Source organism: Oncorhynchus masou, chromosome 25 (assembly GCF_036934945.1).
Source record: "Oncorhynchus masou masou isolate Uvic2021 chromosome 25, UVic_Omas_1.1, whole genome shotgun sequence".
Taxonomy (NCBI): Eukaryota; Metazoa; Chordata; class Actinopteri; order Salmoniformes; family Salmonidae; genus Oncorhynchus; species Oncorhynchus masou.
The window spans coordinates 35820264-35847191 of NC_088236.1; the positions used below are offsets into that span (position 1 = coordinate 35820264).

The following is a 26928-nucleotide window of genomic DNA, read 5'->3' on the forward strand; positions in this document are numbered from 1 at the left end:
ACCTCTGCACTCTATTTGAATTATTCTTTTTCTCTCTCTCTTGCTTACTCGGGCCAGTCCAGCTCAGTTCTTTTTGAAGAAGGAAAAGAGCCGCTTGTCTCCATCGGAGAGGCGATGGGCTCGTCTGGAGGACTGGCCGGAGGGGCCCCCCGGAGGACCCAGCGAGGGAGTAGGGGGTCACCCTCCACTCCTCCTGGTGCTTTTCCATGAGCTGCTGATCAATCATACTGTGCATATCATCCTAAGAGAGAGAAAGACAGAATGAATGAGTGACAGAGAGAGAGAGGGTGTGAGCACAGTAGAGCGACAGAGAGATAAAGGGAATGTGAGGGGATGTTAAAGAGGACAAGGGTTTTTAGAGAAGAGAAGGAAGGCGTGACAGATTGGCATGGAAGTGGCTGGTTTTGGGTGATCAAATGGGTTAGAATGGGTGAGCGCATTTCTGTTGATTCAGCAGGCCATGGCATGGAATGGCTCAGCGTGGCATGGAAGAGTGGCACAGGACAGGATCAGGCCGAGATGGCACACCTAGGCTCACCTCTAAGGCAGGAGGGGGGTACCACAGGGGAGAAAGGGTGGTACGGAAGCTGAGAAAGGCCACTAGATCAGAAACCACAAGAGCCACACAGTAAAGAGCCCTGAGGATGCAAACTGCAGCCAGGGAAAGAGAGAGGAAAGAGCTGCTAGTTACGGGTGAGGATGGGACGGGAAAGTCATACACTGAGTCCTCAATTTAGTTAGCTAGCTACTCGTCCTACTTGCTTAATTGTTTGCAGTATGTTCAATGAAAACCCATGGTTGAAACTCATTGAGGTTTCATTGAGGAGTGTATTAGTTCCTTAGACACTCGTGTAAATTGGCGACTCAGAGTACGTACAGTATTGTACATGTTATCACACACACAGGACAGTGGTAAGTTAGAGGAGAGGACAAGATGTGGTGTGGAAAAGATCACCATACACACATTTTCAGTCCGCTAGTATACTCTTATTTAATGAATAAAATACAGTACAGATTAAGAATGATAATTACTGTGTGAATGTAATCATTTATACAAGTTGTCATTCAGATACATATTCATATCTGTTATATATATACATATATACATATTCATATCTGTTATATATATATATATATACAGTGGGGCAAAAAAGTATTTAGTCAGTCACCAATTGTGCAAGTTCTCCCACTTAAAAAGATGAGAGGCCTGTAATTTTCATCACAGGTACACTTCAACTATGACAGACAAAATTAGGGAAAAAAATCCAGAAAATCACATTGTAGGATTTTTTATGAATTTATTTGCAAATTATGTTGGAAAATAAGTATTTGGTCAATTACAAAAGTTTATCTCAATACTTTGTTATATACCCTTTGTTGGCAATGACAGAGGTCAAACGTTTTCTGTAAGTCTTCACAAGGTTTTCACACACTGTTGCTGGTATTTTGGCATTCCTCCATGCAGATCTCCTCTAGAGCAATGATGTTTTGGGGCTGTTGCTGGGCAACACAGACTTTCAACTCCCTCCCAAGATGTTCTATGGAATTGAGATCTGGAGACTGGCTAGGCCACTCCAGGACCTTGAAATGCTTCTTACGAAGCCACTCCTTCGTTGCCCGGGCGGTGTGTTTGGGGTCATTGTCATGCTGAAAGACCCAGCCACGTTTCATCTTCAATGCTCTTGCTGATGGAAGGAGGTTTTCACTCAAAATTTCACAATCTCCTTTACACGGATCAGTCGTCCTGGTCCCTTTGCAGAAAAACAGCCCCAAAGCATGATGTTTCCACCTCCATGCTTCACAGTAGGTATGGTGTTCTTTGGATACAACTCAGCATTCTTTGTCCTCCAAACACAACGAGTTGAGTTTTTACCAAAAAGTTATATTTTGGTTTCATCTGACCATATGACATTCTCCCAATCTTCTTCTGGATCATCCAAATGCTCTCTAGCAAACTTCAGACGGGCCTGGACATGTACTGGCTTAAGCAGGGGGATACGTCTGGCACTGCAGGATTTGAGTCCCTGGCGGCGTAGTTTGTTTCCGAGGGTAGGCTTTGTTACTTTGGTCCCAGCTCTCTGCAGGTCATCCACTAGTTCCCCCCGTGTGGTTCTGGGATTTTTGCTCACCGTTCTTGTGATCATTTTAACCCCACGGGGTGAGATCTTGCGTGGAGCCCCAGATCGAGGAAGATTATCAGTGGTCTTGTATGTCTTCCATTTCCTAATAATTGCTCCCACAGTTGATTTCTTCAAACCAAGCTGCTTACCTATTGCAGATTCAGTCTTCCCAGCCTGGTGCAGGTCTACAATTTTGTTTCTGGTGTCCTTTGACAGCTCTTTGGTCTTGGCCATAGTGGAGTTTGGAGTGTGACTGTTTGAAGTTGTGGACAGGTGTCTTTTACACTGATAACAAGTTCAAACAGGTGCGATTAATACAGATAACGAGTGGAGGACAGAGGAGCCTCTTAAAGAAGGTGGTGACCAAATACTTATTTTCCACCATAATTTGCAAATAAATTCATAAAAAATCCTACAATGTGATTTTCTGGATTTTTTTTCTAATTTTGTCTGTCATAGTTGAAGTGTACCTATGATGAAAATTACAGGCCTCTCCTTTTTAAGTGGGAGAACTTGCACAATTGGTGGCTGACTAAATACTTTTTTGCCCCACTGTATATATATCTGTTTGACAGCCCATTCAATTTGGCAGTCCATTCAGTAACAAATAAGTTGTTAAACATTATTGTGTTACCCTCAATTATTTTAAATACAGTGTATACACGTGGCTGAATTGTGTTTTTAAATCAACTCAAATAATAGCTCACACTATGAGTGGCCTAGAGTGCCCCCTCATGCTCCCTGACCTCTGACCCACCTGCCAGGCCTCCAGCTGCTGTGATAGGTTCAGCTTCTGCTGGATGGCGTCCAGGAGCTGGCTGTTCAGAGACATGATATCTATCTTACACTTGGCCAGCTCCGTCTCCACCACTTTCTTCCTGTAAGGCAGACAGACACACATACAGCTTAGAGACAGACAGCATCTCTCTTTGCTCTTATTCCGCTGAATCAGAGTTTATGACTGGCTTGCTTATTTGGAGATGAATGTAAAAAGACTAATTGTTGTTATATGGTAGTCTATTACCTTGGTAGTGATTTTACACAGGAAGCACATACAATTTGGTTGTGCCCAGATGATGAGTTATGTTGTGTGGTCTTACTTGGAAATAGCGTCGTCTCGGTCTTGTATAGCACTTTGGAGCTGTTCGCTGGGGTCTCGTGCTTCAGACATGGCCCTCATGCGCTCACTCTCCTCCTGTACAGAGCACATATCCACAGAAAACGTTGCCATCTGCAGGACAGGGGAGGAATGACACAAGCAACACTTATCAAACACATTGTCAGCCTCATAAATAAGAAATCCCATCGAATGTGTCTCGCTTGAATAATAACGCTGTGCTGAAGTGATCTTGCTGGAGAACAACAGCGATGATGAAGCTCTGTGTGCAGTAGTACCTGATTATGGAGTTGTAGAACCTCTTCTTGGCTGTTCCGTGTTCTATCCTGCTCTGTTTCGTATAGCTCTCGCACTCCTCTCAGCTCTTCCCCAAGCTTTCGAACTTGGTCCTCTAGAGCCTCCTCGTCACTCCGCCGAGAACCCTGCTCACATACAACCACAACAACACACACAGGTTCATTATATTGTGATTTCCACTCAATTGTAATTTTGGCTTGTTTTGAGTGTGTACCGAATAGTTCACTCTTTATTAGATGCACGGAGGAACTATACACGGAGTGTACAAAACATTAGGAAATCCTGCTCTTTCAATGACAGACTGACAATGTGAATCCAGGTGAAAGCTATAATCCCTTATTGATGTCACTTGTTAAATCCACTTCAATCAGTGTAGATGAAGGCGAGGAGACAGTTTAAATAACCATTTTTAAGACTTGAGACAATAGAGACATGGATTGTGTTTTGTGTGCCATTTAGAGGGTGCATTTGAACGGGGTATGGTAGTAGGTGCCAAGCGCAACGGTTTGAGTGTCTCAAGAACTGCAACGCTGCTGGGTTTTCACGCTCAACAGTTTCCTGTGTGTATAAAGAGAGGTCCACCACCCAAAGGACATCCAGCCAACTTGACACAACTGTGGGAAGCATTGGAGTCATGTTGTAGTCCATGCCCGATTAATTGAGGCTGTTCTGGGGGCAAAAGGGGGTGCCGTGCAACTCAATATTAGGAAGGTGTACACTCAGTGTATAGTATATCTGGTCAGTATTTTTCATATATGTGTGTGAAAGGTCCGTACCGTGGACTCATTGCCGTCTAGCAGGTTCTGTGTGAGTCTGCGTAGCTCCAGTAGACTGGCATGTAGGCTCCCCATGGGAACGTCCTTGGCTGAGGATGTCTCAGAGGACTCGTCCATGGAGGAGTCTGTGGACAGGGCCGAGTCTGTGATGTCGTTGCCTCGCAGGTGGGAGACGAGAGAGCGCACCTGGCAGTAGGCTTCCCACAGCTGGAGACGCAGCTGGAGACAGAGAGGGAAAGCTGCTTAGCAAAGACCACTGATAATAATAAGAATTAGTTGGTGGGTGCTTACATTTCCCCTAATTATAAGTATGTATTAACACACGTGTCAATTGGCCAGGGTCACCATTGTCCAGCATCCCTGAAGCAATTATGGTTACATTTTTTGACATTGTCTGCTTAGGGTTTCAAACGAGCAACCTTTCGGTTACCGGCCCAATGCTCTAACCGCTAGGCTACCTGCTGGTTACCGGCCCAATGCTCTAACCACTAGGCTACCTGCTGGTTACTGGCCCAATGCTCTAACCGCTAGGCTACCTGCTGGTTACTGGCCCAATGCTCTAACCGCTAGGCTACCTGCTGGTTACTGGCCCAATGCTCTAACCACTAGGCTACCTGCTGGTTACTGGCCCAATGCTCTAACCGCTAGGCTACCTGCTGGTTACTGGCCCAATGCTCTAACCACTAGGCTACCTGCTGGTTACTGGCCCAATGCTCTAACCACTAGGCTACCTGCTGGTTACTGGCCCAATGCTCTAAACACTAGGCTACCTGCTGGTTACTGGCCCAATGCTCTAACCGCTAGGCTACCTGCTGGTTACTGGCCCAATGCTCTAACCGCTAGGCTACCTGCTGGTTACTGGCCCAATGCTCTAACCGCTAGGCTACCTGCTGGTTACTGGCCCAATGCTCTAACCACTAGGCTACCTGCTGGTTACTGGCCCAATGCTCTAACCGCTAGGCTACCTGCTGGTTACTGGCCCAATGCTCTAACCACTAGGCTACCTGCTGGTTACTGGCCCAATGCTCTAACCACTAGGCTACCTGCTGGTTACTGGCCCAATGCTCTAACCGCTAGGCTACCTGCTGGTTACTGGCCCAATGCTCTAACCACTAGGCTACCTGCTGGTTACTGGCCCAATGCTCTAACCACTAGGCTACCTGCTGGTTACTGGCCCAATGCTCTAACCGCTAGGCTACCTGCTGGTTACTGGCCCAATGCTCTAACCACTAGGCTACCTGCTGGTTACTGGCCCAACCACTATACCAACACTGCATGATACCCTGTAAATCACATATAGAACAACAAGGATTTTCTGTATGCCACTCCCTCTCATCAACAGTGTTATGTGCATACATGTACCTGCTCCCTCTCCTGTTCCTGTTCCTCTTGCTCCATGCTCTGTTCTATCTCACAGAGTAGGCTGGCAGGGTTTGGGCTGAGGCCTTGGAGACTTCTCTCCTCTGTGAACTCCTCAAAGCGGGCACTCAGATGTCTGTGGGACACCCGTACCTCCTGGAGCTCCAGCTGGCTCTGCCGTAACTGGACATGTACAGCAGTCAACAAACTGGTCAACACAGTGGTCAACACAGTGGTCAACACAGAGCCCTGATACCATACAGATCAATACAACACACTCAGAAGTACTCGTACTGTACAGATATCTATACACCAACATACACACTGACACATTACACAGGAATATTATGACACAGTACAACAGTTCTATCAAAACCCCTAAAGAATGTCAGAGATCGTACCTGTGAGACCTTCTCGTGGTACTGTTTCTCCAGCACTAGCGTCCCTTCCCTCAGGTCGTCAACAGTGTTCTGCAGTAACTCATTTTCCTCTAGTACGGCGTTAACCTGATCCTCCAGCTCTCTCTTACGCTCCGACAGCATCTTAATCTGACAAAATACATAACCCCAATAGCCAAGTTACACATTGTGCTATGGAACCAAGGACAGATAGGATACACTGTTTTGGTAGCTATCTGCACTCAGTGTTAGCCCTCTAGTGTTAACCTGTTTCTTTGCTGATTCTGAGGAGAGTTCAAATGTTCCAGAAGATTAAAGTACTCCCCCTGGTCCAAAGAATGTTTGTTGCCTAGCATAGGCGATTAGGAGTAGGTGGTTTCTGCCTCCCTCACATACAGGAATGTCTCTGTGATAAGTTGATATTCCAAATAAACCTGATAACAGTCTATTCCTTCATCAGTCTATACTGTACAGTGGACTGAAGGCTAACATTGCACGAACACCGCACATGTCTAGAGATACAAGGCGAGTTTGTGTGTAATATGTTCGGTAGCCGCCCGAGCAGCTTACTCTATTAAACAAACATCAGCTCTTGTTCTTTCTCGTTATCCCCCAGCCATGCTTTGACCTACGTCTGTTGATCTCCTTCACAGCGCAGGAGGCTGACATTGCGTGTACAGATCAGCTCACTGACTTTGCCATCATGTGGACATCTTTGTAGCTTTATGTTCTCCGTGTGTCCTTCAGACATTTTGGTTGACATTGCTGTGATTTTCTTTGTCTAGCAGGACTGTGACATATTCATCCTTGTCACATTAAGAACACCCGTTGCAATCCTGCGAACACCCAGACATTGCAGTATATCTGAGCTAAATATAGAACGGTATTGTTTTCACCCAATTACAGCGCGGCCTCCGCAGTGGGTTATTCCTCTTCAATAAGACCCACTTTAAAAGAGGAGGCTTCAGAGAGATATTTTATACTGTATGTCATGGTATCATCCTATGACCCTAAGCTAAATGGCTGATGTTACACATGACTGATATTACTGTGTATTCCCCTGGTAGGCTACAGTATCTCACGCTCCATAGCAGTACAGTGGGACATGTACACACATGTGACATGCAGCATGCAGACAAACCAATATAACCACTCACTTCCAGCCCTTGCTGCTCCAGTCAAGTGGAAGGATTCAATCAAGGTATTAGAGGAGTGGAACAGGGAATGATTGATAGAAAAGGAGGAAAAACAGATTTGTATATTTGTTCACTTAACTCAACTGTTTGAATTAGTTTGATAGCAAGCACAACTTGAGGTGTGCATATTCTAATATCTCAGGATATTACTTTTTCAAACCCCCACAGCATTTTAAAAGAACATTTTAAATAAACAACACTTTTGATAATGACTGGGGATATATTTCATAGGTAATATCTGTCAAGTTGAAATACATTTTAAGGAAGGTATCCCTAGTCTCGCCTCAGCCGGTAGGCTCCCTAGTCTCGCCTCGGCCGGCGGGCTCCCTAGTCTCGCCTCAGCCGGCGGGCTCCCTAGTCTCGCCTCGGCCGGCGGGCTCCCTAGTCTCGCCTCACCCGGCGGGCTCCCTAGTCTCGCCTCACCCGGCGGGCTCCCTAGTCTCGCCTCAGCCGGCGGGCTCCCTAGTCTCGCCTCACCCGGCGGGCTCCCTAGTCTCGCCTCAGCCGGCGGGCTCTCTAGTCTCGCCTCAGCCGGCGGGCTCCCTAGTCTCGCCTCAGCCGGCGGGCTCTCTAGTCTCGCCTCAGCCGGCAGGCTCTCTAGTCTCGCCTCAGCCGGTAGGCTCTCTAGTCTCGCCTCAGCCGGTAGGCCCTGTAGGCTCTCTAGTCTCACCTCAGCCGGTGGGCTCTCTAGACTCACCTCAGCCATTAGGCTCTCTAGTCTCACCTCAGCCGGTAGGCTCTCTAGTCTCGCCTCAGCCGGTAGGCTCTCTAGACTCACCTCAGCCATTAGGCTCTCTAGTCTCACCTCAGCCATTAGGCTCGCCTCAGCCGGCAGGCTGTCACCTCAGCCGGCGGATCTCTAGTCTCACCTCAGCCGGTAGGCTCTCTAGTCTCACCTCAGCCGGTATGCTCTCTAGTCTCACCTCAGCCATTAGGCTCTCTAGTCTCACCTCAGCCGGTAGGCTCTCTAGTCTCACCTCAGCCGGTAGGCTCTCTAGTCTCACCTCAGCCGGTAGGCTCTCTAGTCTCACCTCAGCCGGTAGGATCTCTAGTCTCACCTCAGCCCGTAGGCTCTCTAGTCTCACCTCAGCCGGTAGGCTCTCTAGTCTCACCTCAGCCCGTAGGCTCTCTAGTCTCACCTCAGCCCGTAGGCTCTCTAGTCTCACCTCAGCCCGTAGGCTCTCTAGTCTCACCTCAGCCCGTAGGCTCTCTAGTCTCACCTCAGCCCGTAGGCTCTCTAGTCTCACCTCAGCCCGTAGGCTCTCTAGTCTCACCTCAGCCCGTAGGCTCTCTAGTCTCACCTCAGCCTGTAGGCTCTCTAGTCGTGTCATGTGCTGGTTGGTGGAGATGCTCTTCTCTCTGAAGTCGTCCCGTAACGAGTGGACCTGAGTGGACAGCTGCCTCTCCACCTCTGTAGCCTGGAGACGAAACACACCCCAGAAACAGGGTGTTGGCACAAAAGACATGAATAAATATTTGAAAAACATGTTATTAATAAAAATTCAACTTTATTCACTCCCTCAGGGGCATTACCAGATTACAAATAAACATCTTCTGCATAGAATACAAAGTGCATAAGGGTAGTGTTGTAAAGTCATAATTCAGAACAGTAGTATTATGCAGTCTGTTGTTCAGTGTAGAGCAACTCCTGTTGTTTGTTGCTGCTTTGTGTGTGTCTCTCAGCAAGGAGCCTCGTGTTCACCACAGCTCTGGGAACATAACTCATCCCTCCAGCGCTTGATTCAGAGCAGCGTGACATCACTCCTTATGCACAACAATACTGACACACAATGAAATGTTCACAACATATTGTCCACACACACTAATGCCCCTTACATACTTCACATGGCGCAATTTATACATTTTTATTTTATTTAACATTTATTTAACTAGGCAAGTCAGTTAAGAACAAATTCTTATTTACAATGACAGCCTACCCTGCCCAAAACCGGACGACGCTGGGCCAATTGTGCGCTGCCCTATGGGACTCCCAATCACGGCCGGATGCAATACAGCCTGGATACGAACCAGGGACTGTAGTGATGCCTTTTGACCGCTGCGCCACTCGGGAGCCCATGGTGAGACACGTTCTGAGTGAGTAACCCACATTGTAAATGCTTTGAGTGCTATTTGATTTGACACGATGTCGCCTCTGAGTCACCACAGTGTTCCTGGAACTGGTACATTCAGCTGCGCAGTATAACTGTTCCTGTGAAAGCACAGGTTTGAGTAACTCTTGGCCTTTAGAATCTGGAATGTTCCATTTGAAGCTGGGCCCCTCCTTCTGAGTGCAGCAGAGTGCAGCAGAAGCCCCTTCCCTGGCTGAGATCATTGGACTGTTCTGATCACCCCACTGCCTACCGGCCGAGTGCAGATCACAAAGTCAGACCGACAGAACTTCATTAGCATAAGTAAGGCTGCAGTCAGGAAGCCCAGACTCTGATTGTCATCATCACTGCCATGGTAATGGACGGTGGAATCCGGGATACCACTCACTCACTCCTCTCCAGCCTCTGCACTGAGAAAAATAAATGCCATATAACAAAGCAATCATTGATTTATTCACTGGAGACGAAGTCAACTTAACAGATCTTACTGAGAATATAGAGACCTGAGAAACTGCCCGTACACACTGTACGATGCGTTTACACAATTCTCTGACTACAGTATTTCACTCCATCATGGCACTTCAGTATCTAGAATCTAATAGATCTGTGTCCTCATTAGAGATTCTAGAGAACACTCATCCAACAGGTTGATTCCTGTCCACAATCAAAGGTCAGGTGTATACTACCTCTGACAAATAAGAACCAGGTGGAATCAAATCTCTACATGGGTTTTGCTACAAAGATCATATCCGTGGCAGGATTTTCGATATGTTTGCCTCTAGGTAGCAGTTGCAGTGTTGGCCACACTGGTGACTGGTGAGGCCTTGGTGAGTAGGGACTGCATGAGACAGGCCAGAAGACTACAGCCTCTAATGCCATGTCCATGTTTTAGAGTCCTAAACAGTGTTATCTTTTCTACTACAGTAAGTCTACTGTAAGTGAATTTAAGATTTATGTGAGAGGGGAATGGTTTCTCCATTGGACAGCTGTTTGAGTTTTGGAAACCAGCATGGCGTAGTGTTTTTTGGAACGCTTTTAAAGGTGAAGAGAGATGTCCAATGGGCTACTTCCATTCACACTTGATGCACTTGTGTCCTTAAATAACTCAGAGAGGAGTTGTACTATTGATGTATTCTGTCTGAGTAACCAAGGGCAGAACAATCTGTAAACTAGACACTTTCAGTTGTACCATATCACTGCTCCAACACAGGAAGATTTTGGTCCGTGCACTGCTTACAACAAGAAGGAAACATTTTTGTTGTGGCTCTTTCACAAGTATTGAATCCCTTCCACATTGAAGTCCATGTACCCCTTTTTCATAATGGCACCTTGTTGTCCCCAGTGATGCGTGGAATGAATGATATGTTGCCTACACTAAATGCAAAATCATATTCACTTTGATGCATTTATAGACATTCAGACATAGTGTACAACACACCAGCTCTACTCTGCCATTCGGAATGTGCTTCACATTCTCCTAACCAGGCCAGGATGATGCATACAGCTCTTCCTCTCTGACCTGACTGATGTATCTCTCCTCAGTGGATGTCTATACAGAGCCCAGTCACAGTGGGAACGTGACATTTGACCCAGTATCACACTGCGCCTGGCAGATTGAGATCACAGGAGAAACAGGATATTTCACTGTGGTTTGCCAGATTTACTGATATTTCCCTTAATCTGAGCGTCAAATCCTCAGATCCCAGATCAAGCATTATCAGTACATGGGGGAAAACGGACTGCGAAAGAATCCAGGCCAACAAACTAGGGCTCAATCAACTGAGGGACAAGCGTAACGCTCATTCTTCCTCCAGAGTCCAGACACAAAGGTAACTTGTGCCAAGTCATTCTCTTTCAAAGGGAGAATCACAAGATTCTCAAAACTTTTCCATTTACACTAGTCTTTGATTGGAGAGGAAACATATCGTTGCTACATACAAACCTAATCCATAGCGTATGTATAATACAAGAACGTAACAGATTTTCGAAGGTTTCCGGTCGAATGTTCTTGCTTACGCCTATGTGAAATTGAGAGGGGCTAGGGCACTTGTATCCTCTTATTTTTTAACATAGCTAATTAAGTCAGGGATTTCCAATGTCTTATCTGTTTCCTCTTTCTCTCTCTGCCCTCTCCTCAGGAAGCAGAACATACTGTACAGTTCAAGCTACAGTATACACGTATGGTTGAAGATGACTCACAAGTCAATGTGTGTACATGTCGGGGGTCTGTGTTGCAACCTGACATTGGGTTGGCTGTACAGCACACAGTGATGCAGAGCACATTTCCATGGCAACACATGGAATCTCACATGTGACACCCGGGTTGTCATAGCAACCAGAGAGAGCGAGACATGACTGGTGGAGCTGGTTGACTTGGTGGCCATATTTCTGGCATTTCCCTTAGTCATAGCACAGTGTACACTAGTGTATGGACCCACACTCTTAGAAGTAAAGGAGCCTGGAAGAAATGAATTGTCACACAGGGGGAACCTATCTAATTCCAAAAGGTTCCTTAAGGAACCCCTCTGAAATGAGTCTTCGAGGAACCCCTGTGTAAAGGTTCAAACCGGAACCTTTTTGTGATGGGAGGGGTTGAACGTTGAACCTTTTTAATAATATATTGTAGAAGAGGCAGCCTATCAGAAGAGTGGAGGTGTGGCTTCCACCCATTAGAGTAAATGTCCTTCCTGTTCATCATGTTAAGTCTATACACTGCAAATTTCAATTGCCCTTGAATGTGTGTGCATATTACATATTCTAATGTAATATTCATACATCTATGCTCACTTCGAGGCAAGCAACACCGAAGCATGCATGAGAGCATCAGCTGTTCCGGACGACTGTGTGATCACACTCTCCGTAGCAGATGTGAGAAAGACCTTTAAACAGGTCAACATTTACAAGGCCAGACAGATTACCAGGACGTGTACTCCGAGCATGCACTGACCAACTGGCAAGTGTCTTCACTGACATTTTCAACCTGTCCTGACTGAGTCTATAATACCAACATGTTTCAAGCAAACCACCATAGTCCCTGTGCCCAAGAACACTAAGGTAGCCTGCCTAAATGACTACCGACTCGTAGCACTCACGTCTGTAGCCATGAAGTGCTTTGAAAGGCTGGTCATGGCTCCCATCAACACCTTTATCCCAGAAACCCTAGACCCACTCCAATTTGCATACCGTCCCAACAGATCCACAGATGATGCAATCTCTATTGCACTCCACCCTGCCCTTTCCCACCCGGACAAAAGGAACACCTGTGTGAGAATGCTATTCACTGACTACAGCTCAGCGTTCAACACCATAGTTCCCTCTAAGCTAATCACTAAGCTAAAGACCTTGGGACTAAACACCTCCCTGCAACTGGATCCTGGACTTCCTGATGGGCTGCCCCCAGGTGGTAAGGGTAGGTAACAAGGAACCCCTGAACTGAACATACTGTACAGTTCAAGCTACAGTATACACGTATGGTTGAAGATGACTCACAAGTCAATGTGTGTACTTGTCAGGGGGTCTGTGTTGCAACCCTCCTGTACTGACTCATGACTGCATGACCAGGCATGACTCCAACACCATCAATAAGTTTGCCGACAACACAATACTGGTAGGCCTGATCACCGACAACGATGAGACAGCCATTGGAAGGAGGTCAGAGACCTGGCAGTGTGGTGACAGGACAACAACCTCTCCCTCAATGTGATCAAGAAGGGAGATAATTGAAGACTATAGGAAAAGGATGACCGAGCACGCCCCCATTCTCATCGACGGGGCTGTAGTGGAGCAGGTTGAGAGCTTCAAGTTCCTTGGTGTCCACATCACCAACAAACTATTATGGTCCAAACACACCAAGACAGTGGTGTAGAGGGCACGGCAAAGCCTATTCCCCCTCAGGAGACTGAAAAGATTTGGCATGGGTCCTCAGATCCTCAACAAGTTCTAGAGCTGCACCATCGAGAGCATCCTGACTGGTAGCATCACTGCCTGGTATGACAACTGCTCGGCCTCTGACCGCAAGGTACTACAGAGGGTAGTGCGTACGGCCCAGTACATCACTGGGGCCAAGCTTCCTGCCGTCCAGGACCTCTATACCAGGTGGTGTCAGAGCTGGGCCCTAAAGGAGTCAAAGACTCCAGCCAACCTAGTAATAGACTGTTCTCTCTGCTACTGCACGGCAAGCAGTACCGGAGTGCCAAGTCTAGGTCCAAAAGGCTTCTTAACAGCTTCTACCCCCCAAGCTATAAGACTCCTGAACAGCTAATCCAATGGCTACCCAGACTATTTATATTGTCCCCCCCTTTTTATGGTGCTGCTACTCTCTGTTTATTATCTATGCATAGTCACTTTAACACTACCTACAGGTACATATTATCTCAATTAAGTCAACTAACCGGTGCCCCTGCACATTGACAATGTACCGGTACAGCCTGTATATAGCCTTACTACTGTCATTTTACTGCTGCTCTTTAATTATTTGTTATTTTTATCTATTTTTTTACTTAACACTTATTTTTATTTCTTATTTTGCACATAGTAATAAAGTGGTAACTATTCCAATTTTGGGATTTGCACAGGCTCAAGGAACTCATACACCTCTGAAAGCCACATTAAAGCTGCAAAAGTGTCAGTGTTCAACCTTAACATGTGATGACAATACAACAGAACAGACTAACAGGAATGACACTTACTCCCACGGGTGGCCTAGACATATCTATCTGAAGGGGTTCCTTAAGGATCTCCAAGGTTTCTCGAGTCACAACTGTCATAACTCTCCTGTGATGATCTGAAGGATCAGGTTACAGCGGGTCCGCTCTACAGCGTGCTCCCTCTCGTAGAGGGGGAGAGCGGGAAGTTGGCTGTTTTATGACTGTCGTAAAATACGCTGCCTTCAAGATTGGAATGTAACCTTTGGAACACAGAGAGACCCTTGGACGTCAAAAGTTTGAATAATTAAACAATATTTCTATTTTTGAGAATGTGGGAGTGGTCTGTGGACACTTAAGGGACAGTCATGACGAGTGTGTTTCATTTGGTGATCTCATGAATGACAGGAAATACTCAATACTGTGTATTTGGTTGTGTACACTTCTTAATTATGGGGTTACATCTAAATATTGTGAAACGTATGTGATTAAACATGAAGCTATTTGTGAAAAGATGTAATGTGATGTTAACCTTCTAAATGAAAAAATATGGGTTTTCATATCAAGTTTCATACCAAATCAGTGGCTACGCCCACGTGAGTATAGACATTACGCCAGCGTCATGGACCGCCCCTTTTCTCAGAAGTGTATAAAACCCACTCCTGACGAAATGTACATTAGACTAGAAAACATGCAGCTTACGCTACATGTGAAATGGTTAAGAACTACAACTATCGCTTACGGAGATCTTACAGCGTGGAGCTTTGGCTACATGACTGGAAATGGTTCAACTCTGAGACTATTGATCACTACAGAATAAGAGCAAATCCTATACGTAGAATTACTAGTCTGCAGCTGGAAATTACATAAATCTAGTACAAGAATACAGACAACCGCAGAAGTATCTATTCTATGCAACGACCATCTGTATGCCTGACGTATCCATTACAACAGACACTATCCAGAGCCGCTGAGAAAGCTACAACCACGAAAGACATCGTGACTTCTGGGGAAGTTAAACAGAGACTCTCTGATGAACTGACTCTCCAACAGACTTAGCGGCGATTCCAACAGAGAAGACAACCACGATATAAAGGTGTAAATATATACATTGCAATTATTTTTGAATGAGTGGCTGTTCATGTGCAAAGGATTAGCATTTCAATTAATATAATTATCAATTGTGTGTAGTGAATCCATTTTGTCTATCCCGCTCTTTATCTGTCCCCACCCCTGTCCATTGTCTACCACTTTTCATACCGGTTTAGTCGACTAGGGACTTATCAATGCATTGTGTTAGTAACCAATGATTATTTGTTTATGTATTTCTGTGATTTGTTTAGTTAGTTAGTAAATAAATAATTAAGCCAATTTGTATATCGCTGATTCATTATGGAGGCTAGGGTTTGTGCAGATTTCCAAGGGTTTGCGACATTCAGTAATGAGAACCAATGAGGTAATAACAAAACATTAATACAAGATTGTACTCTATAAGATATGAAATATCTGAAGTCAATTCGGGAAATAGAGACCCTATAAACACTTTCTCGTGGTGCCCCAACTTCCTAGTTAATTAAAGTTTACATGATTAGTTTAATCACATAATAATAATTATACATAGAGAATTGTTTTGATAAAATAACAACCTTTTCATTTAATGATAGTCACAGACACGACACCACTAATTCTAAGAGTGTAGATGATGAAATCCACTAAAACATAACATCAGTCAGTCTTCCAGTTTGACATTACCAATGATCACTGTCTGTGAAGCTGTATTGTCAGAATCCCTGATGGCTACAGACAGAGTATGGGAGCAGCAGCACGTGTTTCTGATCCTCATCACAACTGATGGCCTGGAGAGACGCGTGTGTTGTATACAGATGGTTATTAGAACAGAGACCTGTGACAGGAACGAAGCAGAACAGAGCCATGGCCCTTGGTAATACAGTCAGCTCATTACAGTTCATTTTTTGTTGTTGAGCGGATGTAGACTGCAAGCCCAAACATATAATATTTGACTAAAACAATAATTTCAAACCTTGCTTACATTTGTATATAGAGCCATAGCTGAACAGAACTCTTTACCAATCCATATTTCTCAGGAAAAAAAGTAAATCCATCCCAAATAAAAGAACATCTAATGTGATAGACCATATGACTGGACAGGAAAAAGAAAGCATCAACTGAATGTTAAATGTGTTTCCTGTCAGGTATTTTAATTGTCTGTATGGTGTACTTGTTGAATGTTTGTGAAGTCTTGATTTGTAATGTCTTATTAATTGGGGTTGGTCCCCAGGAAGATTAGCTAGCGTTACGACGATAGCTAATGGAGATCCTAATAAAAAACACAAATACAATCACATATACAGGTAACTGACAAAATAATGGAACCAGTTGAGTGAATGAGGGATACAAAGTATATTGAAAACAGGTGTGGTTTCCACACAAGTGTGTTTCCTAAGTTAATTTAGAAATTAACATCCCATCATGCTTAGGGTCATGTATAAAAATGCTGGGCAGGTCATTATTTTGGCTTCCATGGCTATGCCCCCATAGGATGACAATTCCCCTATCCACAGGGCATGAATGTCACGCCTGAATTGGTTCCCAATCAGAGACAGCTGTTTATCGTTGTCTCTGATTGGGGATCCTATTTAGGTTGCCATTTTCCATTGGTTTTGTGGGTTATTGTCTATGGTTAGTTGCATGTCAGCACTTGTTATATATAGCTTCACGGTCGTTTTGTTATTTTGTTCAGTGTTCTCTTTCATTAAAGAAGAATGCATTCATATCACCCTGCGCCTTGGTCTCCTCGTTATGACGAACGTGACAGAATAACCCACCATAACAGGACCAAGCAGCGTGAAAAGGAGGAGCCGACGTTATGGACGCAAAAGGATCCTGGACATGGGAGGAAATACTAGATGGAGCAGGACCCCGGACGCAGCCTGGGGAGTATAGCTGTTCTAAGGAGGAGGAACGGCGACGATATGAGGGTACACGGCTTGCACGGAGGCCCGAGAGGCAGCCCCAATAAAAAAATTTGGGGGTGCACACGAGGAGATGGGCTGAGTCAGGTAGGAGACCTGAGCCGACTCCTCGTGCTTACCATGGGGAGCGTGTAACTGGTCAGGCACAGTGCTATGCAGAGATGCGCACAGTGTTTCCAGTGCCTATTCTAGCCCGTTGCGCTCTATTCCAGCTCCTTGTATTTGCTGGGCTAGAATGGGCATCCAGCCAGGCCGTATTGAGCCAGCTCTATGTTCTGGATCTCTAATGCCTCTCCACGGTCCAGTGTATCCTGTGCCTCCTCCCCGCACTCGCCCTGAGGTACGTGTCCACAGCCCAGTACCACCAGTGCCGGCACCACGCACCAGGCCTACAGTGCACTTGGCAGTCCAGAGCGTCCGGCGACAGTATGCAGTCCAGAGCGTCCGGCGACAGTATGCAGTCCAGAGCGTCCGGCGACAGTACGCAGTCCAGAGTGTCCGGCGACAGTACGCAGTCCAGAGCGTCCGGTGACAGTACGCAGTCCAGAGTGTCCGGCGACAGTACGCAGTCCAGAGCGTCCGGCGACAGTATGCAGTCCAGAGCGTCCGGCAACAGTACGCAGTCCAGAGCGTCCGGCGACAGTTTTGTGGGTTATTGTCTATGGTTAGTTGCATGTCAGCACTCGTTATATATAGCTTCACGTTCGGATTTTTTTGTATAGTTTGTTCAGTGTTCTCTTTCATTAAAAAGAATGTATTCATATCACGCTGCGCCTTGGTCTCCTCGTTATGACGAACGTGACAATGAATGGTCACCGAATGGCTTGATGTGTATGAAAACTATGTAAACCATATGCCCGTCTCAGTAACCAGATCTCAACCCAATTGAACACTAATGGGAGATTCTGGAGCGGTGCCAGAAACAGCGTTTTCTACCACCATCAACAAAACACCAAATGATGGAATTTCTCGTGGAAAAATGGTGTCACATCCCTCCAGAAGAGTTCCAGAATCTATGCCACGGTGCATTGAAGCTGTTCTGGCGGCTCGTGGTTGTTACGGGCGTTCTTCGTTTGTCGAAAGAGAGTCGGACCGAAATGCAGCGTGTTGGTTACTCATGTTTTTAATAGAACAAATGACGATACATGAAATAACAAAAACAACAAACGGAACGTGAAAAACCTATACAGCCTGTCTGGTGAACACTAACACAGAGACAGGAACAATCACCCACGAAATACAAAGTGAAACCCAGGCTACCTAAATACGGTTCCCAATCAGAGACAACGAGAATCACCTGACTCTGATTGTGAACCGCCTCAGGCAGCCAAACCTATGCAACACACACCCCTAATCAGCCACAATCCCAATAACTAAAAAACCCCACTAAGAATTACAACAAACAATAAACCATGTCACACCCTGGCCTGACCAACTAATTAACTAAAACACAAAATACTAAGACCAAGGCGTGACAGTGGTGGCCCAATGCCCTATTAAGACACTTTATGATGGTATTTCCTTTATTTTGCCAGTTACCTGAATCTCTCCGTTACACGTGAGAATACTATGGAACAGATTCTCAAAATTAAAATCACTGATTTGCTGTTTTTTACAGTCTTTATGTCCAACAATAAAATAAAATACATTTGGCCCGCGAGCTGCAATTTGAGGAACCCTGCCCTAGATGATTTGCCAAGCTCACACCCCAGCCTACCAGACACCACTGGGTATACTGTAGGTGTTTTTGTCTTTGTCTGTATGAGTAATACAGTAAGTGTTTCTGTGTGTGTCTCTATGTGGCTGTGTTCTGTGGGTGATAAATACAGGGCACCCGGAAAGTATTCTGACCCCTTGACCTTTTCCACATTTTGTTACGTTGCAGCCTTATTGTAAGTAGCCACCATTTTGCCTTGATGACAGCTTTGCACACTATTGGCATTCTCTCAACCAGCTTCACCTGAAATGATTTTCCAACAGTCTTGAAGGAGTTCCCACATATGCTGAGCACTTGGTGGCTGCTTTTCCTTCACTCTGCGGTTCAACTCATCCCAAACCATCTCAATTGGGTTGAGGTCGGGTGATTGTGGAGGCCAGGTCATCTTAGGCAGCACTCCATCACTTTCCTTCTTGGTCAACTAGCCCTTACACAGCCTGGAGGTGTGTTTTGGGTCATTGTCCTGTTGACAAACAAATGATAGTCCCATTAAGCGCAAACCAGATGGGATGGCGCATTTTTGAGGCTGGTAACTATAATTAACTTATCCTCTGCAGCATATGTAACTCCAGGTCTTCCTTTCCCGTGGCTCTCCTCATGAGCCAGTTCAATCACAGCTCAATGGTTTTTGCGAATTCACTTGAAGAAACTTTCAAAGTTCTTGAAATGTTCTGGATTGACTGACCTTCATATATCTTAAAGTAATGATGGACTGTCATTTCTCTTTGCTTATTTGAGTTGTTCTTGCCATAATATGGACTTGGTCTTTTACCAAATAGGGCTATCTTCTGTATACCACCCCTAACTTGTCACAACACAACTGCTCAAACGCATTAAGAAAGAAAGAAATTCCACAAATTAACTTTTAACAAGGCACATTTGTTTAATTTAAATGCATTCCAGGTGGCTACCTCGTGAAGCTGGTTGAGATAATACCAAGAGTGTGCAAAGCTGAAATCAAAGCAAAGGGTGGCTACTTTGAAGAATCTCAAATATAAAATATATTTTGATTTGTTTAACACTTTTTGGTTACTACATGATTCAATATGTGTTATATCATAGTTGTGTTCGTTCACTATTATTCTACAATGTAGAAAATAGCAAAAATAAATAAACTTTTCACTGGTACTGTAAGTATTCAGACCCTTTAGTCAGTACTTTGTTAAAGCACCTTTGGCAGTGATTACAGCCTTGAGTCTTGGGTATGACACTACAAACTTGGCACACATTAATTTAGAGAGTTTCTCACATTCTTCTCTGAAGATCCTCTCAAGCTCTGTCAGGTTGGATGGGAAGCGTTGCTGTACAGCTATTTTCAAGTCTCTCCAGAGATGTTCAATAGGTTTCAAGTCTGGGCCCAGGCTGGGCCACTCAAGGACATTCAGAGACTTGTCCCGAAGCCACTCCTGTGTTGTCTTGCCTGTGTGCTTAGGGTGGTTGTCCTGTTGGAAGGTGAACCTTCGCACCAGTCTGAGGTCCTGAGCGCTATGGAGCAGGTTTTCATCAAGGATCCCTCTGTACTTTGCTCCGTTGATCTTTCCCTCGATCCTGACTAGTCCCCCAGTTCCTGCCGATGAAAACATTCCCACAGCATGATGCTGCCACCACCATGCTTCACCGTAAGGATGGTGCCAGGTTTCCTCCAGACGTGACGCTTGACATTCAGGCCAAAGAGTTCAATCTTGGTTTCATCAGACCAGAGAATCTTGTTTCTCATGGTCTGACAGTCTTTAGGTGCCTTTTGGCTGTCATGTGCCTTTTACTGAGCAGTGGCTTCCATCTGGCCACTCTACCATTAAGGCTCCATAGAGGAACTCCTTCTCCCCTGATTGCTCAGTTTGGCCAGGCGGCCAGCTCTAGGAAGAGTCTTGGTGGTTCCAAACTTCTTCCATTTTAGAATGATGGAGGCCACTGTTTTCTTGGGGACCTTCAATGCTGCAGAAATGTTTTGGTACCCTTCCCCAGATCTGTGCTTCGACGCAATCCTGTCTCGGAGCTCAACAGACAATTCCTTCGAACTCATGGCTTGGTTTTTGCTCTGGCATGCACTGTCAACTGTGGAATCATATATAAACAGATGTGTGCCTTTCCAAATCATGTCCAATCAATTCAATTTACAACAGATGGACTCCAATAAGTTGTAAAAACATCTCAAGGATGATCAATGGAAACTGGATGCACTAGAGCTCAGTGTCAAGTCTCATGGCAGGGTCTGGGTCTGAATACTTATGTAAATAAGTTATTTCTGTTTTTTCTTTTTAATACATTTTTAAAAATTCTAAAAACCCGTTTTCGCTTCGTCATTATGGGGTATTGATTGATGAGATTTTTATTTGATCAATTTTAGAATAAGGCTGTAATGTAACAAACTGTGGAGAAAGTCAAGGGGTCTGAATACTTTCCGAATGCACTGTATGTTCGTGGCGTGTGTGCTCTCATAGATTTAAGTTTAGCTCATAGAGAATGGTGTCCTAGTGTATTAGTGCCAGGTTTGCACTGTCCTTTGACATGAGGGGCAATGGCTCACACACAGACTCTTCTCCACCCAAACAAAATAGTTGAGTGACAGTTTTTTAATTAGCTGTGAGCACAGTATGGAACAGTGTTGTTCTTCTGGCTCCTGATTTAATTCATAAGGAAAGGCTATTACACAGGATTATGACCTAATCCCTTCAATGCTGCATTTTATACACTGCGTCTTACATCACTTCCTGTGGCCAGCCCCTCCACAACAAGCTAATTCCTGCTGCATCCAATCAGAGACTTGATTCCAGCAGACAATTGGTTCCTCTCTCAAACCTGTTTTTGTGAGTGCATTGTTGTTGTGAGTGTAATCTTTAAAGCTTTATTTTGAGAATGGTCCTTTGAAGAGCTGTCAACCACATGACAGGATTCTAACCATTTTACAAGCTCTCTAATGCAGCCTGCAACAGATTACCTCTTATTTCTGTCACTTACCGGGAGGATGCTTGATTTTAGACTGGAAGACAGTGGACACACTGTGTCCAGAGTGGATCTAAAGCTTGAGAATATATATTAAAGAATAGAACCTAAAGAACTTTGAAAATTAACGAACGGGTGTTTGTTTTGCGAATATTACCAGATTAAGGTCTGTCTGTAGATAAAACTGTTAGCATCCTTATCCCTACTAATGCTACAAAGAATGTCATTACAAAGCAAAAATATCTCCTAATCTATGTCTTTGGTTAGGGCTATCCACATACACACACACACAGACACACACACACACACAAACCTACTTGGATCCTAATAGCAGTCCTCTCTCTGGTGGCTCTACTACTGGGGAGATCTCCAGAGTCAGGGTGGTGTGGGTTCACTAGGAGGAGGTTTACTCAGAGCCGTGGAGTAAGCAGGCCATTGCTTAGTAACAGAGAGACTACCATGGCTGACCCCATTCATTTTATTACACAGGAGGTCTCTCTGGAATCCGACAGCATTGAATCACGCAGGCCTGATCAATAATCTCAATTCTGGCTCATGAATACCATTACCCCCCCCACTCCCAAAGCCCTACATAAGTCTCTACCCCCAAAGATCTACCCAGATTTCATTTCAACCAGGGCTGCTTTTAAATCAACTGCAACTTAATTATGTTAAGTACCTAGCAGGATCCATAGCAACAGACCAGTTCAGCGACCCCTCCATGGTCAGAGACTGATGATGGATGACAGGTAATTCACTTTAATCTGATCAGAGATGGAAATGAGAGGGAGTGAAGGTCTGTATGACACAGTGGTGCTGCTACTCTATCTGTGACAGCATACAGCCAGCAGCAGCCCTAGTGATGAGGGCTAAAAACAGCCATTGACAGCTAGCTAGCTCTCTCCCTGCTGGGCTGTGGAAGGAAGCAGCATCTGCCTGACTGCAGCTCACATCTATTCCCAGGACAGACAGCACCACACCACAGGCAGTGTTACCCACACCCACAACACTGTCACCGGTGTCACCTCAGCAGGCAACACCCACCTATCTCCTGGGGCCTTTAAAATGGAGACAGCTTTGTGTTGACTGCAGTCAGAGGAGCATTCTCCATTTAACAACCTTAACCAACTTTCAAAGGTTTAGGTGTTCTAGCTTTTGGGTATCGATATATCCCTGCAGCACACACAGAAGCATGACACACGTGATTGGAAAGCTAGTCTCTTTTAGTAACAGTGTATTGACGCCATGCCTGGTTTCGATGCCTCAGACTGGTATGAGAGGCTAGTGGCAAGATGAGCACCAGTAAAATAATTTCAAAGACTCTGTTGATGTAGAGGATAATATATTCATGAAATATTGAGTGTTTTTGTCCTGAATTGAATGTCCATTGGGTGCGTAAAACCCACAAATTCAGATAAACAAAAAGGTGTCGTGGGTTCACACTCAAAAAGATGTTGCATTAAGCTTACTTCATTGTTACATTTTTTAAAATTATTTTCACTGCATCCAGGATAGCGTACATGGCGAATTGCTTTATGCATTATATTTTTGAGTGCGAACCCTTCTACATCTATTTGCTTATCTGAAAAATAGTTTTTACCAGATGTTTTTCCAGATAGTTATGGGATTTTTGCTGCACCTTGACTCAAGTTGGTAGAAGCGCTGTGTACTCCCCTCCTGACCTAAGTTTCTTTTAGTTTTCATTGGGATTTAGGCTGTCAGGGCAATGCCTCCCTCATTAGTTAGGATTGAGTGATTTGACTGAAGGCTGTAGTAAATCCACCTTCTTAGGGGAGTCTACAGTATTACCTTCTGTTGCTCAGCTCCATCAATCCAACCGGGCCGTGAATAGAGTCGAATCAATAGCCCGGTTTATACCTGGTGCTAATTATGTGTCCTTTGTCCGGGAACTTGTCCACATTCGGATTGTGCCCATATATTTAGACAGGTGTAGACGATTAAAAGACACATTTTATAAGTGTAAACGGACAAGATCAGGACAATATCAGGAGGTAGGATGATAGCCCTGTTTATACCTTGTTCTAATGACAGCTTCTCCCATACTTCCATCACTCTCTACAAAGTGCCCTGAATGAACCTTTACCTCCTCCAGCCTCCCAGTCATCCTGTAATTCTTCCTCTCTTTCTATGTTCTTAACCCATCAGCCACATACTGTGTGCTATTAAAACGGATTGTGTGTTACCTAAGATATCAAATCTGTTTCAACAGCCTGTAGTTACTTATCAATATTGACAGGAGGGTTGCGTAAGGAGTATGCCGCGCCAGCTCAATCATTCTAAATTATTCAGTGTTTAAGAGGGGAACGTTACACTTTAATTTCGATGACTTAGCATATATTGATGTGTGAGAGAGAGAGAGAGAGAGATGGAGACATGAGATGGAGACATGGGGGAAGAGATTGAAGTAGAGTGTATGCATGTGCATGTATGCATACTATATGAGAACATAGTTGTACCCTCTCCAGAAATGAACACAGCAGGCTGAGACATCCAGTGTTGAGTCCCAGTGGTCCACAGACGGACAGTTATCTACACTCACCCGGTTGAGCTGCTCCAGCAGGCGGTGGTTTTGCTCTGACAGCTCCCTGATGGCCGTGGACTTGTCACGGTCGGCTTCTCTCAGCTGGACCTGATGGCGCTCCAGCTCTCCCTGCAGCTGCTGGACGTCTGTCTCCAGCTCCGCCACACGGTCCCCCCACTCCCCTTCCTTGTTCTCCAGCCGCCGCCGCAGCTCGTGCTTCTCCTGCTCCAGGTGCTGTGGGTGAGGGGAGACAAGGGACAGGTTTAGATATGATGCTGGACTGGAGGGACCAGGTTAGGCCTGAGACTAGTAATAGTAGTAGTAATAGACATTGGATTTTGAAAGGATGGCACAAAGCTTTAGCTTTTTTTCTATCCGTCGCTTGATAAGGCTGAGGCAGGGGGTGAGGGGATGAGGGTGGGCTTTTAATGAGAGCACAAGGGGGTCAGAGTATGGGGGATTGGGATGGGTGGCATGGCTGGTCACAGGGCATGCTGGGTGATCAGTCCTGAACAAAGAGGCCTCATCAGGAGTAAAAAACGGTTGGAAAAACAAAGTTGGTAAAAGGAACAATATTAACTGCCCCTAAAAAGCCTGGAAATAGCTTGATGAATATTGTGCACTGGGTTATAGCATAGTACTGTGTTGTTAGAGATCAGTTTTGTGAGCAGATGTATCCTACAGTAGATACAATAGGCCATGCCCATGCGACATTCCCAGGGGATTAGACTTGTTCCAGTCCAGGCCAAGTGCAGTGGTGTGAGAGGGTTAATATGAGGAGGACAAAAGCTCTGCTGTCAGCATGAAAAATGCAAAAGACATCTATGGGTTTTGAGGGCTTTAGTGACACTGCAAGATGTTGTGAACTCCTCCTCTCTAACTGTTTCAGTGCTGTCTGTGTGAGACAGCCAAATCATTTAAATAAAAAGTCTTTGTAACAATTGAGCAACCTCAGTCTGCTTTAAGAGTACGGTTTTGCTCCGAATCTGATTTCATGAAAGAAGCATTAGACTGTTATGACACTGTGTGGAGGTGTTTGTAGCTGTACTGTAAGTAGTAGACAGTCTGAAAACACTGTCAAGACAGATGCTTAAAGAGTGAAGTCTGCTCAACAGCATTACCAATAATGTGGGACAGTCTTAATCAGTTCAACATGTTTACATACACTGCTTAACTCCACATGAATTGAATAATGATGGCCAAAACAACTATGAATTGAAAAACAAATCTGGCATGATGGTAGCCTACAGTATTTGTCAGTGTGTGTTTGTACTACTAGCTTCTTACCTCAAGTTTATCGTTAAGATCTTTGTTCATTTTCTCATATTGCTTAGTCAGGTCTTGGTTTCGCTCTAGCAGTGCCTTGCCGAGTTTAGCAGCTAAAACCAAATCCCTCTCCTTTTGACGGAAGAGCAACAAAAAGTCTGTATTCTGTCCCATTACAGGCGTCTCCAATTCGGATAACTCTTCCTCCTCCTCCTCCTCCCCGGTAAGCATGGCTAATTCCTCTTCCAACGCCATCCCGAGGCCTCCAGAGTCGGTATGTAGCAGCGAGTGGCCCTGAAATCCTCCCGTTTCTTGTGGGGTTTTGTTGCCCTGATCAAGCAGGTGCGCCATGCAGTCGCTGTCCAGTTCGGGTGGTGCTGAAATCGCGGCGGTAGATGTGTGCAAATCGAGGCAGAAAGCTGACATCGCCGCCCGGCGGACAAAAATAAAAGAGATTAACCAATTGATTTATTCCGACTGAACCCGCTCTGTCACTGGGTCGGGATGACCGGATCCTGTTTTTGTAGATAATATCTCCATAGATACGGTTCCTTGGTATCAAAATCACGGCAATTGCTAACTTGTCTGACTAAAATGTCCCTCACACTCGGAAGACCTTACGCACCAAGCTCTCCCATTAATCCTGCAAACAGTGCCTCCTCCTCTGCAGCTGATTTGAAAACAAGCCTCTTGATGTCTGTTGCTGGCTATCTTGTATGTAAAGATTTTCGGTCCAGCGTGCTTTGTCCCCCGCGTTAACCGCCCTGACGAACTCTCAACAGCGGTCGGTCTGTCCACCCCGTTGCGGCGGGGTCCCAGTACCCCATAATAGTTGGCCCCTTTACACCCGAGGCATTTTGCAGAAGCTATAAGGCCTGTGCCAGATATCCAAAATACCCACTCGAGCAGAGCACGAGCCCGATGGCGCCACCTTCTTCCCTCCCTGGAATGCGCGCCCCACGTTGCTGACGTCAACAGCAAACTATTACAAATATCCACCCATTGGCTGAGTATGATAACGCCATATTTTGTTATTTTACATACAGCATAGGAATGGGGCACGTTTTAATAGGCCGCCAGGCATGGATTAAGCAGCTGCCTTCAATCATCCATATTAATGTAATGCTCTTTCTCTTATATACGACATAAATGTATAAAAACAATCGTTGCTTCAAGATTTTTCAGTACAGTAGCTTCGCATCATCATCATCATCATCATCATCATCATCATCATCATCATCATCATCATCATCCATCATCATCGTGATGATATCAGTGTGTTAGTCTGTTCTTTGACTATGATTTGAATATGGATTTGACTATATTTTTGTAATAGGTTGACAACATGAATATGAGTTGAGTTAATTTTTCTGGGTGTTTTCTCATGTTTTTTATTCTACTTGGAGCTGTAAACATAAAACTGCATGAGAATGTATTCCTCTCCAGGATTGCT

The 26928-nt window shown here is 45.1% G+C and overlaps 1 protein-coding gene across 1 annotated transcript; it reads right to left on the minus strand.

The window, feature by feature from the left end:
* On the minus strand, positions 1–26383 carry LOC135514208 (BICD family-like cargo adapter 1). Its single transcript, XM_064937508.1, is given in 11 exon segments — positions 1–142; positions 144–241; positions 2878–2998; positions 3221–3351; positions 3516–3659; positions 4311–4529; positions 5673–5852; positions 6071–6217; positions 8565–8681; positions 24228–24443; positions 25497–26383. Coding segments are annotated over 11 exon segments (1857 nt in total). The 5' UTR covers positions 25902–26383; the 3' UTR covers positions 1–63.
* Between the last annotated feature and the right edge of the window lie 545 nt (positions 26384–26928).